This window comes from Excalfactoria chinensis, chromosome 5 (assembly GCF_039878825.1).
Source record: "Excalfactoria chinensis isolate bCotChi1 chromosome 5, bCotChi1.hap2, whole genome shotgun sequence".
In the NCBI taxonomy this organism is placed as follows: domain Eukaryota; kingdom Metazoa; phylum Chordata; class Aves; order Galliformes; family Phasianidae; genus Excalfactoria; species Excalfactoria chinensis.
In genome coordinates this window covers 23,793,120-23,809,199 of record NC_092829.1, presented here as the reverse complement: position 1 = coordinate 23,809,199, position 16,080 = coordinate 23,793,120, and the positions used below count along the sequence as shown (strand labels likewise).

Here is a 16,080-nt window from a genome sequence, read left to right as displayed (position 1 = left end):
GAGCACCGTTATCCCTCTACAGCTTAAAATTACAAGCCAAAAGCACTGAATTAATATTCTTACCTGTGCCATATAGAGGCACAATACATCTGGGAAATTTTATCCATTAAAAGGAAAAGCAAAATTTGACATGGAAGGCATACATAAAGAATTCTACAGTGGTGTTAACTGGATGCAGTTGCATCCTCCGTATTTTGTATCATGATTTTGACATTGTTCATGCTAGTGCTTTCTTTATTGCATATATCCAGATTCCTCCCCTAAAGTAATCTTGTATCAAAACTATACTGAAAACACTCAGTGTTTTCTTATCCTTTTTTCTTTTCTTTTTTTTTTCTTTTTTTTAAACTATTATTATTTTGGGGGAGTAACCATAACCATAACTGTACCATCTCTTAGATTAGAGCTCAAAATTACAGAACTGTACTTGTTTCTGTTCTAAATGTGGTCTACTAAAAGCTGGCTTTTTAAAGTGGTATTGCAGCTGAGATGGAAAATCCCTGTCTTCCCATTCCATTCAGTTAATGAAAGCTGAACTTCAAAGTCTAAATGAGATCATTTGAAGTGCTAAAATTATTGAACACACCAGAACAGTTTACTTTCCTATCTGAAAAAAAAAAAAAAAAAAAGAAAGAAAGAAAGAAAGAAAGAAAGAAAGAAAAAAAAAAAGATTGTAATGTAAAAAGTGAAGTTTAACCTCTGAAAAGAAGCTAGAAAGCTTTAAAAGTTGCAGTGCAAGGAGCAGTGTTCTCTGAGTTGAGAGTTGAGAGAAATTTTGTGGAAAATTTTAAGTGACTTACTTGATAGTTCTGCATATATGTATTTTTTTTTTCACAGCTGTGACAGCATAAGCTTGTCTGGGAGGTCTCAGTTGTGTTCTGGTCAGAAAATCCAATGGGAATATGTCTGAGCAACTATTTCTGCAGCTGTTTTCAGATGCCACTCTTCAGCAGAGATGGAGTGAGCATCTGAAGTGCAATGGAACTTTGAAGTAGGAAACTGGAGAGACACGGGGAGTGAGGATCTCATGAGCTGTGCCAAGAGGGGCAGCAGTGGGGTGTAGGTAGTGAAAAGCAAGGTGTGCTGAGCAGCTGTGATCAGGAAGAGATATGCAAACAGGATCCAGGAAATCAGGAAAAGAAATAGTCACAATACTCAGGATTGCTAAGATGACCAATTTCTGTGATCATTTTAAGTATTTAATTTTTATGACATACATTTGGGATGGATGGAATGCACACAGTCCCAAGTGTAATGAATTGCATGTGAGAATTGTTCACCTGACCACCCCCACCCCGTAGGCCTTGCTTCCGTGCTCCAGGGTGTCTTGTGCTGACAGCACACCACCACAGCTGCTCTTCCACATGCCACAACATGAAGCCTAACTCAAGCTCCTCTGGCCAGTTCTATGAGTTATAGGCAGCCCTGTGTGGCAGCTGGTGTGTGTCTGTCTTTTGTAGGCTTTTATCTTTAACAGAGCAAGAATAGAAGGCACGCTTTGAGGTGCATCCTTCCCTGGTCCAGTATACATGTACACCTTTGGCGTCTGACCTGATCCATTCCTGTACTTGTGGTCATTACTTAAATCCCACCAATTATTTAGAAGTTCTCTGGTCAATTAATTTTTTGATTTTATAGAAGAAATTATGAAAGTGTATTTTCATTCTATAAGGCCACCAGCACTGAAGCAGACTCAGTAGTCACAGTTATTTTTTTCACAGTACTTATAATTGTCTTTCTTCTTCATTCTTATCCAAACAGAGCAAATAGGATTAGACCACAAAAAACAAACAAACAAAAACAAACAAAAAAACCCCCACAAAACAAAACACCAAAAAAAAAAAAAAAAAAAAAAAAACCTTTGTACATGTGAAATTTCAAATTAAGCCATTTTGTTTGCTGTAGCGTTTTTCATGGGTGTGTGATTAGAACTTTTTTCCTGTCCCTAGGAGTTTTGTAAATAGCATCTAGTTGGCTAGCATAGTACAAGACTATTACATTTGCAAAACTGGACCAGCTGGTCAAAAGGCAAAGACTGGTTTGATTATACTGGTGCTCCATTTTTCTGTTCTGTTCCACGCTTTTCTCTCTGAGGAATTTTGTGCAGTAATTTTTAGCTTCATTGTGGCTGACTGTGAATTTTTGACTTCCAAAAACTTGTTTAATTTTTCCTTACCAAAATATGGGTTGGATAAATTTTACTATATTTTCATTATAAGCATAACAGTGTCCAGATGAGACTCTTAACAAATATAAATCAGCAAAGCTATACTGAAGTTTGCAATGATTTAATCTCTTCCCTACCTTAAGACTGATGAAGATAAAAGTATTTAGAGAAAAGAAAACATAATCTAAAACACAAAATGCAGAAAGGGGAAGAAAATACATCAGTTACAATTTGTCATCCTATGGTCTTTTCCTCACTGAGTGCTCCTTGATATGGATTCAGGATTGCATATTAAGTCTCATCCTTTGTTTTAATATAATTTATGCTGTAGTCTTTATTATTATCATCATCATTATTATTATTATGTATGTTATATGTTGTCAGAGTACTGGAAAACAGAGTTTTCTCCTGGTTACTTTTTAGAACTTATTTTGTCTGAATCTTTTGTGGAAAGCATTTACGTTCTGGGAAAGATCCTAAATGATGAGAATAGCAAATACTGTTGTGTACTTTGTGTCACAGAGTACATGTACATCTTTGATCATTCCAGCTAAACAGGCTGCTAGACAGACTCAGTGTGGTCAGTCTTTGGAAGGGCAGAGTCTCTTCAGTACAGTTTCATTTATGTTTCGGATTCTGCTTCTGTTCACATGCTGTGAGGAGAGCAGGGATGTGGCTTTGTATTTCTGTCGGGGCTTCTTGGAGACCATCAGCACCGGGAGCTTGAGTCTCCCTTTGGGCTGGCTAGGAAGGCTCTGCCGGCAGAGGCAGAACCATGTGTGTCAGTCATGGGCTGTGATCAGCAGTGAGGACTGGTCTGTCCCTCAGAGCCTGCAGCTAACTGTCCCTAGGCAGGCAAAGGGAATGCTCAGCTGGAGCGAGCTGCGGTCCGACTCATGACTCCAGAACTCTGCATCCAGTTATACGTGTATAGGTTTCAGTTTTCAGTCTGGTGCTGCCTTCCAGGCGGGGTTAATTCACGAGGCTTGGGGTCAGGTGAAAAAGGAAAGGCTCTTGTGTTGGCGTCAGGATATGGAAAAAAAAAGGAGATGAAATTGTAGGCAACAAAACAATAGCAAACAACATTGGAGCATTGTTTTATGAGTAAGCCGTGACAAACGAAGCAGGAGCTGCACTGTTCAAATTTAATCTTACATATAAGTTGAGGTAAAAGCAGTTGTGTTTTTTGCGGGTCTGTTATTGGCACCGGCCCTACAACAACGCACCGTGTCGCCGCTCGCTCAGTCCCATGCCCACCTCTCTCAGCTGGTCGAGGGCGCAGTGCCGGCAGGTGGCGCTGCGGGCCCAGGCACGGCGCACTAGCGGGAGAGCGGCGCTCCCTCCTCCGGTGGCTCCACGCGGCGGGGCACGGCCTTTTCCTCCCTTCTTCTCTTCCTTTCCCTTCGATTTTTTCAGTCTCTACTGCTGTGTTCTTTTGAATGCTTTCAACAACATTTTATTACCGTCATTTGGAAAATAAATTACGACAGACGCTGCCTGGCAGGAGAGCCTTCCCTGAGACAGGGAAGGAATAAGACTGGCGCTGCTGAGCTGTCCTGCTGCCTAGCCTGTGTCCAGGTACCGTCTCGGGATGCCCAGTGAAAGAATGCATATTAGCATGGTTTTGTATGCGGCTGTTGCTTGTGTGTATGAACAGGGTTAGTAGTCCATACTGCTGCTGTATGAGCATTTCCAAATATGAGTGTAAGTTAACAAACTAACACACATACGTGTTTTGTGCGAGGGTAGAAGTAACTCTGTTGCTGATGGCAGCATTTTGTTCTTGTGCAGTGTTTCTGAGCACTCTTTTTTGAAGGCATACAGACATCGTATACTGTGGGTAGATGTTATGCATGTCGTTTTTGTGAAGTACAAGACACACATACAAGAGAGAGCCTTTCTTCATTTTTTTTTTCTGTTTACCATATCACCTTGTCTCTCAAGGACAGCATGTTGCTAAAATGCAGGCAGAGATTTATTGGAGCGACTAGAAGGACTTTATTCTTTCTGCTCTTCTCCCTGTTAGCTCTCATCTCCCACTCCTCTGCCAGTGTGGCATCTTTTATTCTCTGCTATGAGCTGGAAAAAAAGCAAGTGTATTTCTTGATTTTTTTTTTTGGCATAAGGAGTCAGGGGAACATCTTGCCTCATATTCAGTCCCCCGCTCTGTCCCATTGCTTGGAATAACGTAGTTCTTTTGTCATGACCTGTGTGTGGGAGGAGATGAAGCTAACTGTGCAGTCTTCAGAGCAGACACACACAGAGAATGTCCTGATAAACAGCCTGTAATGAAACCTGCAGAATAGCAGTTTTCTTCTTTATTGTACTTTGGGATATGGTGGGTTCCATGGAAAGAGGTGGCAGTAGACTAATTATCATTCTGGGAACTCATAGTAGCTCACCAAAAATATGATAATTAAGACAAGGCATTCAGAGTGCCCAGTATGTGCTGTGCTGCCATGACTACAGTATGCACTGGAGCATCCTGCCAGAGAACAGGCACTTGAGCCTTAGTGCAGGAGTTGTCTACCGGACACTACTTTGCACAGTGCTGGGCTAGAGTGACCTTACTACCATGCATTATGTCCACTGTTTGGTCTCCAAAAATGCTTGGCAAGCAATGAATGTCAGTGGATGCCATTTTTTCCACATGGACAAATTCACTGATACACCTTTGCTTCATACACACTTCCGTGTTAGATGCCAGTTTGTTAGATTGCTCCTCTGCTGCCGTCTGTCATCAGCAACTAAATGTAATGATATACTGGTGATAAAGTTTAACCTATGCTGTCACACTACCAACGTCCACTCTTAATGTCATGGCCCAGAAAAATAAAATAGGTAGTATTACTTTCAGAGCAGCCACTGTAACAGAACTGTACCCCCAAAGTCCAAACTCCTGTTTCCACGTCAGTTTGAATTCCAATTTCATGTGCAACTTTGGAGAATGGGATTTGGATCCCTGAAAGACTTACCAGTCTTGGAAAGTTTTGCCTTCAGCTTGTTTTCAGTTATCTGAATGGATTAGTAATTACTGGAAATCATTCCATAAATAAAGTGATAAGAGTGAGATACTGAGTATATATGCCAGCTGTTATCCTACTGGAGCTTATAATTCACTCTGATCTGTGGAATTGTCAGTAGTTTATAATATAACCAGTTTTAGATCTAACTTAATCTTGTTTTAGGGTGCTTGTAATAGATGGTCATTTCTCTTCACAGTAAATTTTCAGGCTGCCTATAAACATCATGGTCAGTTTATTTTACAGTCTTGCTTTGCAGTGAATAAGAATTCAGTAAAATTATCTGTACTCAGTATGTGCCTATAATATAATCCAATCATGTAAATTCAGGGGCACTATTTTTAATCAGACAATATAATTGGTACTAATTTTGCAATAAACGGTGCTCCTGAGGAAGCAAGAGTTCCTTCTCAGTATAACCATCTGTGTGACTCATGTGTAATCAGTGATATTTATATTAAAGGATATATAATCTGCCTCACCTACTGTTTGATTTCTTCTCTCTGAGTCTCATCCAAGGGATCAAAACAGGAATCACAGGACATACATTCTGAAAAAATAGTTTATTTCCTCAGTCTGCCAAGGTATAACTTGTTAATGCAGCTTTATTCAGCACTTTTTCATCCAGAAGTGCTCCTGCTACACACAGTCTCCCCAGTAGAAAGTCTTCAGCTCAACTGCCATTGTAATCTCAATGCAGCTTTACACATATCCCCCTCGTATGTTTTGAAACCTTGCAGTTTATTTCCATTTCCTCACAGTCATATAGATTTTGTTCTGTCCTAAAATGTCTCCTTACATTATCCCCCCCAAAAATGTTTTGCTCCTCATTTATTAGAAGCCTAATCGTATTTTTTTCCTTTACACTTGCAAAAGGCAAATGTTTGCTGTACGATACATTCTCAGCTTAATAAATAAATAAATAAATAAAGCATACCTTTTTCAGATTGCCATTTTACTAACAAATTTGCTTCTCTTGTTCTTTCTTTTTTCTTATCTGGTAAGGGGTTTGTAAGCAAGCTGGATGAATTCATTCACTGGTTAAATGAAGCCATGGAAACAACAGAGAATTGGACTCCTCCTAAAGCAGAGACAGACAGCCTTAAACTGTACCTGGAGACACACTTGGTAGGACAAGATTATACTATGATTGTTATCAGTAACTGAAGTGTTCTGTGCTGCTTTTTATTTGATTATTATTTTTTAATTATTAGCGTGCATCTATATTTTAATGTAAGATCTGCAGCATTGCAGTTTGTTTTAATGAATATCACAACAAATTACCTCTGTATTTGAAATAAGTCGTGATTGCTTTTTAAAATTTAAATTAAAAGCCAAAATTATGTTGTAATTCAGAAATTACCTCCAAAGTTGAAAGAAATTGGTGATAGCCAAAGAAAAAAAAAAAAGAATACTGTTATTTCTGCTGAATATTCTAGGATTTTTACAATGTTGTAATATTAAGAAAGCTTCCTTAATAGTAAGGAACTCATTCTATATCCCACAGTTTAACATAGCACAAAGTCATTTAAATAAAATGTTTGAAATAATTATTTAAATCACTTTACTTGATATGCATTTCTGTCAAGTAATTAATACAACTGTCACTAGCCTTGTTCTTGTGCAAAGAGCTAAAACATTGGGTGGAAGTAGGAAACACTTGGATGAATAATCTTGTGAATACATTACAGGCTAGAATTATAGATTGAGAAATATTTGAAAAACCTCATGAGGCTTTCACTGAATTCTGCCAAGAGCTTCTTCTGTCTATGACAAGGTGAAAAAAAAAAACAAACCTACAACCTGAATTAAACCAAATATTAATTCCTCAAAACCAAAATTGCATGCTGTAGGTAAAGAGTAGAGGTAAGTATATTCTTTTCAATTGATAGGTACCTCAATAAGCAAACCACTGTGGCATAAAGGAAAAATAAAAGAAGGCCACATTAAGAAATTCCCTTTCCCTCTGCTCAAAGCTTAGGTACTTCCCAGTGTAAACTGGAAGAAAACCTATTCATGGGCATTATTCCTAGCTGATGTGGTAGACACCGTAGCTGGGTAGACCAGTGCATTAGGTGAACCCACATCAAAACATCAACACCTGAAGCTCAGATTCATTTCCATTCTCAGATAATATGATGACAAAAAATTACTTGGCAGTCCCAGGAAGTCATTTGATACATTACAGGAAGTAATGTCTTCTTAATCCCTACTGTAATACTAGAATGACCATTATAAAATTAATCACTTTTAACTACATACAAAATTAGAAACTAATGGAAAAGTGTTTTCAGAATTTCAGCTATAGAGCAAACTGTTTTCTGTCTTTTGTTCTTAAACATTATTGTATAGTGCCCTTAGTAGCAACTAGATACAGTGTGTATTGTGGTAGTCTATAAAATGTAGAATGTACAGTTTTGCCTTACACAGCAGGTTTTTTGTTTGTTTGTTTGTTTATTTATTTATTTTGCTAAGAGTTTGGATTTTTGTCATGTACTAAATGCATTTGCTCCCATATGCTAATGTGGATTCCAAATATGTTCGCAGGTGCTCTGAAGATATAGAGCACATAGTGAGATCAGGCCTCAGGAAAGGCATTGGTGATTTCAGTTTGTTTTCCCCTTACAACATGAAACTTCTGGAGACCTGAGTTTTTATGAGTAGAATTGTAGTTTTTACCTCTGATTGAATAACAAGAAACATACTCAGGCTGTCCTAGGAACAGCACGATCAGCAGGCTGAGTCTCAGTTGCAGTCAGATTCTTTTTCTACTTCTTTCATGTAGACAAGTACAGTAACTCTTTTGCAGGCAGATTACTTCCAGCTTTGATTTTGGTTCTCTGGGAGGTAAGACGAAAGCCATCTAATGGACTTGAATGTGGACTAGTAGCCAAGAACTCATTCATTGCTAGGGGCAGTCAGAATAAATGTGTGTGTGCACCTTTACACCTCTACTTTCCCCTGTAAGTTCCTAGGCTCTCAGCTGTACTCTGTGTTACATCTGCTGATAACTATTTTAATCTGGGGGTAAAAGAATTATTTTTTGTTGTTGTATTGTGGGAATGTATATGAAATATTGTATGTTTTAAGATGACTACTTAATCAAACAAGGTGGAACTTTGGGGTGTTCTTTATGTGAAGTAAAATGTCTAAAGGACAGTTCACTTTCAGTTTGATGGTATTATAATTATTTTCATGGCATATAGTGTCAGTGAAAAACCATTGCACAATTTGAAAAACAGTAATTATGCCTTTTCCTTTTGAATTTCAGGAACATATGCTATCACATTCATTTTTATACAGCAGAATTGAATTATTAAAATACAGAACATTTTTACAATGGGAAGATAGAGTTATTTGTATTAATTGGATTGTCAACTTTTCAGTGGCCATTGTCTGACAGAAATCCTAATCTGTGTTTAAACAGAAGTCTTTGAACTTCAAATCACATTGAGCTCAATGTTAAAATTTCCCTTGACTGATCATTGTAAGACAGTGCTGATCAAGGTCTTTGGGAAGGTGCGTACACTGCTCATTTTATTCTTTTGCCAGTTAGGTTATACAGATAGTCCCACTGCCTGAGATTTGTTGAAGTAAAAGGATCTTAACACTTTTAAATTTAGGTTCCAGGCTCATGATCTCTAGTAGCAAACTAAACTGAAAAGGAAAGAAAATGTATTGGCTCTTTTCTGTAAACTGCATCTGCACTATCAAACCTTATAACTATTATTCCTCACTAATGCAAATTTTCTGGTCGTAGAAGGAGTGAAAACCCAGTAGATTAGTATTTTTATTTTTATTAGTAGAGACAAGGCCTTAGCCCTTGGCACAAATTATCAATTTCACCACCTGTGATATTGTTTTCTTGGAAGTATGTTTGTTGCAATAACAGAATTAGTGCCATAAAGAGAGAATATTTTGTATTCATGAATTAAATCTCTGCTGTCAAATTCTAAGAAAAATAAATGTGGGAACAGGAAAGCAGAAAAATGTACTCATTCTTTTTCTTATTACTTGCTGAGGAAAGTCTTACAGAGGAACCAAGGACAAGGTTGTGAGCATCTCACAAATATTCTAATGTGTAAGGTTCTTAATTGTTGTGTTAGAGTCCCAATGCACACAATTAGTAATGGACTCAATCTTCAATTTATTCCTCACTTTTTGTCTTGCTTTTCTACATCCTTGACACTTTGAGAAACAGTGTGATGCAGACACTTCAAGACAGCATCATTATCAAAACCGGAAAACCTCAAACCCTACAACAGATCTTAGAATCTTTGCCTGAGGTATTGCTCACATGAGTAGTGAAGTCTCTTGAAGATGATGGCCACGTGAGTTTCTGTTACAAGTGTCCCTTAATGAAATCTTCAGCTTAAATTGTTACACTTGCCCAAACTATTGTTCTAGGTAATTCTTACACCTGACCTGGCAAGATTGTCTTCCCCAGATGTTAATCAGTGCTTTGAAGCATGTATATAGTATCTATGCATTGGCCAGCATCCAACAGGATATGCATGAGTCTCTTGGACTGTCTGAAAGTCCCACAGTGAGAACTCCTGAAGCAATTAGCAGCACTTCTGTGAAGCTGGTGAGACACTCAAACACTTACCTCTTCTCAGGTGGGTCTCTTGTCCTCAGCCTGTTATCTGTGCAGAGACTAGCTGGGGATGTCCTGGGCCACCAAAGGAATTAATGACCGAGTGTACTCAGTCATTGTTTTTGCACGCAAACATAGTTCTGATGGCCAAATGCATGACAGTTATTAATCATAGGACACACTGGATTTTCATTCTTCTATCACAGTTATAACTAAAGTCCCACAGAATGTCCCATGATGAATAACTATGAGGTTTGATTACTATAAATTTTCCTTCAGACTGAAAGTTAGACTACAGCTAGGATAAGATGTGCCAGAACAGGCAATCTTCATCTTGGTGGATAGTATTCATTGCAAATTTGAAACCCTATCTCCCTGATTTTCAGCAGACATTCCTTTATAGTTTTAGATAACACTAAACATGAAGCTATCCGTGAAAATATGCTCTCAAAGGCCCCTGAAATAGTGACTGAAATTAATATTTCAGTTTTATGAGTCTTCACCATGGAGTAATGTCAGAGGAAATGGTGACATGGAAATCAGTTCTCATTGAAACCAGTATCCTGAAGGCAGCTCGTGAGAGAAAAGCATCTATCTTGATGGGTACTGGTGTACTTTTGAAACAGTATAGACTTTCCCACCAGTTCAACAAATAATTCACTGTGTTGCTCTTGAATATTTTAGTTTGCTAAAGTGATCATTTAGTCCTCTTTATGCTTTATTAATAAAGCTATATTGTTTTAGCACAGTAAAGAAGTAAGATAGCAAATAAGGAAATCAAAGAAACCACTGAGGAAAAGGTTTAAATGTAAGGCACTATAGAATAGGTATGTTCACTGAGACCTGGGATTTTTAAATCTAAATTCTTAAGTTTTCAGTAGTACTCTGTTTTCTTGTTTTGCTCTTGATAGCTTCCATATTGTGCAACATTGGGTGGCTTTTATGTGTATTTTGCCCAAAGCCATTTTTGTACTGTGTCATACTTAGAACTAGATAATATAAGACTTTAAAGAAATACTACAAATGAAGTTTATTTACTCAAACATTTTAATCTTTCCTGCATTATTAATAGATGTGTGCAAACAATTTTTATTATTATTTTTAAAATATATTTACGTGGAGTTAAAGTTAGCTAGAAATCTGGAACCAGTAGTCAGGCATTTTTGCCCTAAAACTCTTATTCTTCAGAACTTCTGCAAATTAAAGTTCTGAACCATTGTGTATGGGCAACATCTTATACATATATAAATGATTAGATGTATAAAATGAAAATAATCTAAAGTATGGTGGGTGTTCCCGTGATTATGTACTTAATTTGTTATTGTTTGTTGCCTCTTGCTGTTTTGAGTAGAACGGTGGCTATAAACTTCCTACATTTCAAATTTGCAGTTTGCAGCAGGGTAGATGTTTCACTTTACTCTCACTGTAGCTGTGGATATATGCTGTCCTTAAGAAAGATAGGAATTACTGGATTCCTGTTCCTTTAAGGCAGCTCAAAGTGGTTTGCAACTCATTGAAGGATGGGAGATAATGATCTCCTTAAAAATAAGTCATTGTCTGTACCAAGATTTTTTGTTTGTTTGCTTTAGGCAGGAGTATTGTAGAATCATAGAATGGTTTGGGTTGGAAGGGACCTTTAAGACTCATTTAATCATGTAGAAACTATCATTAGTGTTTCAAAAGGAATTGTATGTTGATTCACTCCAGCATTTACTTTTCTTTTGGATAGGAAGTTTGTCATCTCCATTCTTTTAAAAAAAAACAAGTTCTTCCTAAAGTGTGGGGGTTTTGAGAATGTTGTTATCTAAAGGGAAAAGGAATGAAAGTTTTCCCGCATCTGATAGAAATATTTATGGCTACATCATTTCTCATCTCTTTCTTAGCTGTAAACAGCAGACACTTTCATACAGAAAATAGGTTGTATTTTTGCCTTTAAGAAATTGTGTTGGTAACATAAAGAAGCTTTTGTGGTTTTTCATGATAACTGATCATCTTATTGCAAGAAGTCTGCTATGTCTAAAAAAAATATCATTCTTATCTCCCTGAAAAATGCTATTTCCTGAAAAACATCAGTTTAGAGAAGTATTAAATACCTGTTCTCATTGAAAGTGATGTTAAATACACATGCCTTGGGCTAATCTGCTGCCTGTCTTTGTGGTAGCAATAATAACAGTGGTTTTATTAAAGATATTAAAGCCTCTGAAATGGCTAAGTTATGTAGTGCATTTTCCCTGTATGGACATTTCTGTTGTCCATAGCAGCCAATTTAGATCTTTTTCCTCAAAATATACAATAGCATCTGCAGGATGATTATGATAAAGAGTTGGAACACTGTGACCGTCCAAATCTCTTGCTTCTTTAAGTACTTAGCTTTAAATCTGTTTGGCCTATTATTAGTTTCAGTTTCTGAATGTCATGCTGCTACCATGAAAGTTCTTCTGTGCACGCATTGGCTTCTGAACCTGTCATTTTATTTAGGAATTAGTCTGCAGAGTACGTTAATGAAATTTAAAAACTAAAACGAGCAGTTTTAAAATAACACACGAAAATAAAAGGACTTAATTGGAGGTTATAAATGAACCTTAAACAAAGAGAATGCATGTATATTTTCAGTTGTATTATTTATCTTACAAAGTCTGGAAACAAAGTAACCTTTGTTTAAGCTTTCCTGTTTCCTCAGTGAAAATGAGAACATCAGAACTAAATGCTGTCATTTTATGCAGTCAGTTGTACCTGTGTTACAGTCCAGAGCCACAGTATGAACAGTTGCTGACGATGGGAAAAAGTGTGGGTTTCCAAATGGTTTGGATTGTTCTTTTGAACAGTCATTTTCCCAGAGACCGAATGACTTGAATAATGTTAAGAGTACCATTCTTTATTTATTTATTTATTTATTTTCTTTCTGAACTCACTGTCCAAATTTGTAGATACTTAACCATGTGTAGGTGCTTTGTAAAACCGTGAAGAAAAAAGGATATTGCACCAATGTATATTATTGACGGGTGCAAGCCTCCTCAGCACTCTTTTTCTTCTGTTTGCTGCCAACCCAAATTTCCACAGTTGTGCATGATGGACCATAGGATGATATAATAAAAGTGAACACTGTTATCTGGGTGTGTCTGTATCCTATTAGTTGTGTTATGATTTACACATTCAGAGCACAGAAAGTGTCGTATTTGACAGGAGTGGGGTTGTTACTTAAAATGTTGTTCTTGTTTATTCATCTATCTGAATTACATATTTGTGGAGTAGAGAACATAAAGTATTTCACTGGAGTTCTAACTTAAAAGCTTTATAGCAATTGTAGAATAATCTTGGAATGCCAATTTGATAATGATCTTTACATTAATTTATCAATGTAGCAACTTTTGAGATACCCTTAGGAAAAAAACCAACACAACACTTTGATTTGAAACTAATGTTTATTTTATTAATAGACTGCGTAATGATTATGTAGGAACTCAGTTGTAATTTATGTCTATTAAAATATATGCTGTTGCTTGTAGTTTTAGTATGCTGGTATCATCAATGTAAATATAGTCTAAAAATGGCTTCAAAAGTGGAATGAAATCTATTATGAGTAAAAAATCTGAGATTGAAAATCATTGGAAGAATGTAGGACCAGGATCTCTGAGGACAACCAAGAACACTTGATATAACATTTAAAGTATATTTGTTTTCCCAATCTTTTTTACCAAGAGCTATGGTCTACCCCTGTGAGTTCTCAGCTGTGTTTCTCAAAGGCAAAATATCATTCACACTCCAAGTACTGGAAGTAATAAAGTTGCCATCTGTATTTTCATCTTCGTAACGCCAAAGATTTGAATAGAAATGTAGAAATTTCAGAGCATGAATGGAGGCTGTGATTGGTAATTTTTTCTCTTTGCATCTCCTGTGAATTTATTTTCCATTTCTTAATTTTACAGATGTATTGGGTTAATAATTTGGAATCTCATGTATTTTATTAGACAAATTTTACTGAGAAGACATCAGTCCTTAAATTGCATAAAACTTTTTCTCTGCAGATACATAAAAAGAAAATTATATCTGTATTTTATTCCCGTAGGATTTTAATCATACCAAAATCCTTCAAGAATTGTTCTAAAACTAGATGCTTTTTTTATCTTCAAGGTGTGCTTTTTGGTCTGTAAGTTAGTTTATATTCAAATTGTATGTACCCAAGTGGTGGTGTGGTTTTTTTGTTTTTTTTTTATTTATTTATTTATTTATTTTTATTTTTATTTTTATTTCTTTTTCCCCCCCTTAGTAACTCCATATTTGCAAAGGATATCATGCCCCATGAATTTACCTTTGGGTTGTAAAACTCTTTATTTTGTGCATATGGTAGGACAGCATAATATAAACATATTTGTTTAATTAGTTGTTTTTGCAAGTGGTAGGCCTGCAGGTGGAAAAGATGTACTTAGAAACATATGAAATCAGCAGCAAAATGCCATCTAGATAGAAAAAGGAGCCAGAAGACACTGACTTTAGAAGGTTATATAGTGTGTCTAGTAATTCAGAAAGGATCAAGGACAGTTATCCAGGGTTGACTATTAGATGTGTGGCTCGCCCTGCTTATGACCATTTTGTCCATTTGACTTCCTACCTTTGCACTTCCATCACTATTGTCTGTTGATAATAATGAAACTAAGACTTGATTTGGGAAGCCTTAAGTTAACATTTTATTAAAAATATGTATTATGTAGACAAATAGAAATTTCTGTAGTGAAACTCAAAAAAGAGATTAGAATAGGCAGCAGAAAAAATTGCATGAGCTTAGAATATGGAATATTGATATAGCTTAAGATTTCTATACTAAATTGGCAAAAAGGTTTGTAGAGTTGAGGTGACTGTCTTTTTTTCTGATATCTAAAACTATGCATTTCAAAACTTGGGTAAATTGCCTAAGTGATGACAAATTCAAGGAGGAATGAGAAACAGAAATTGGAGGTCCTAAGTTATTTACAGAATCAGAGAAGTGTAGGGGTTGGAAGGGACCTCTGGAGATAATCTCCTAGTCCAATCCCCTTCTAAAGCAGGTTTCCTACAGCACATCGCATGGGAAAATGCCCAGGTGTGTCTTGAATATCTCCAGAAAGAGAGACTCCACTCTGGGCAGCCTATTTCAGTGCTCTGTCACCTTCAAAGTGAAGAAGTTTTTTTTTCTTCTTATGTTCACCTGGAACTTCCTATGTTCCAGTTTGGGCTTATTGCCCCTTGTTCTGTTGCTGGCTCCACCCTCCTGACACCTTCCCTTTAGATATTTATTTAAGGGTAGGAAAGCCATGCTATTCACATATAAGAGGTAACAAAGGGGCAAAACATTGATTTCCTAAAACTGTAATGTCAGAGGCTGTGGGCAGAGAAAAGAGATGAGGTGGTTTCACGAAAGTGTAAGTTACTGCTGGACTAATTGGAATAGAGCCTGCCTCTTTGCATGTAGCATCTGGCCGGTCAGAAACTCTGTGGAACGTGAAAGACTTAGACTATTGCACTGTCAGCTCGCTGCTTTGCAGTCCTCACTTCCGCATCTTTTGCAGTCAAAATTTAAAGGTCTCCAGGGATCAGAGCTTTCACTGTTTCCCTTAGGAGATTATTACACAATCTAATAGATCTGGCTTTCAAGGGAAATTTCCCTTGTATTTATCTTGAATTTTCTCTCTCTTAATTTAATTCCATTAGTCTTGTCTACTGTATCCTCTTATAATGTACTGTGCTAACAAGTCTTCTTTCTGCTTGGCATTCAGATTAGAATCATTGACTCACAGAATATCCAGAGTTAGAAGGAACCCACAAGGATCATTGAGTCCAGCTCCTGGCTCCACACAATTTATGTTCATATGAAAAAGATAGTGATATCCCTTTCTCTTAATCATCATTTAGTCAGTCTTCTTTGTTTCTCGTAGTCTTCTGCCATTTAGACCTTTTAACACATTTTGCTTCCTCTTCACAAAACTTCCACCAGTTTCTCTGTTTATATATACGCTTGGACAAAAAGTACAGTTGAGACAAGTGAAAGTTGGAGAATATGCATCGCTGATTGAAAGCTAAAATCATTAGAGAAGTTTCTGTAATTGTCCTATACTGGACATTTTGACATACAAGTGGAAAAACATTTTTTTTTTTTTCTTTTGCCCTGAAGTTACTTTGTATTTATATAGCTTTAAACTGAATATGTATTGGATAGAGCACAGGTTCACAGCACAAATGTTGTCAGAAGTCTGGTAGTGCTAACAAAGTATCTTCAGTGTCTTTAGAACAAATATGTAACAGAACTGCTTTATTCAACA

At 36.7% G+C, this 16,080-nt stretch overlaps 1 protein-coding gene across 2 annotated transcripts in view; it reads left to right on the top strand.

Annotated features, from left to right (window-relative positions):
- The window catches only part of AKAP6 (A-kinase anchoring protein 6), a 250,248-nt gene that overhangs the window by 92,749 nt on the left and 141,419 nt on the right, over positions 1-16,080 (top strand). For both annotated transcript variants that reach the window (XM_072337277.1, XM_072337276.1), the window contains exon 5: positions 6,196-6,318. In XM_072337277.1, the coding sequence (XP_072193378.1) occupies positions 6,196-6,318 (123 nt within the window). The remainder of the gene's footprint in view (positions 1-6,195; positions 6,319-16,080) is intronic.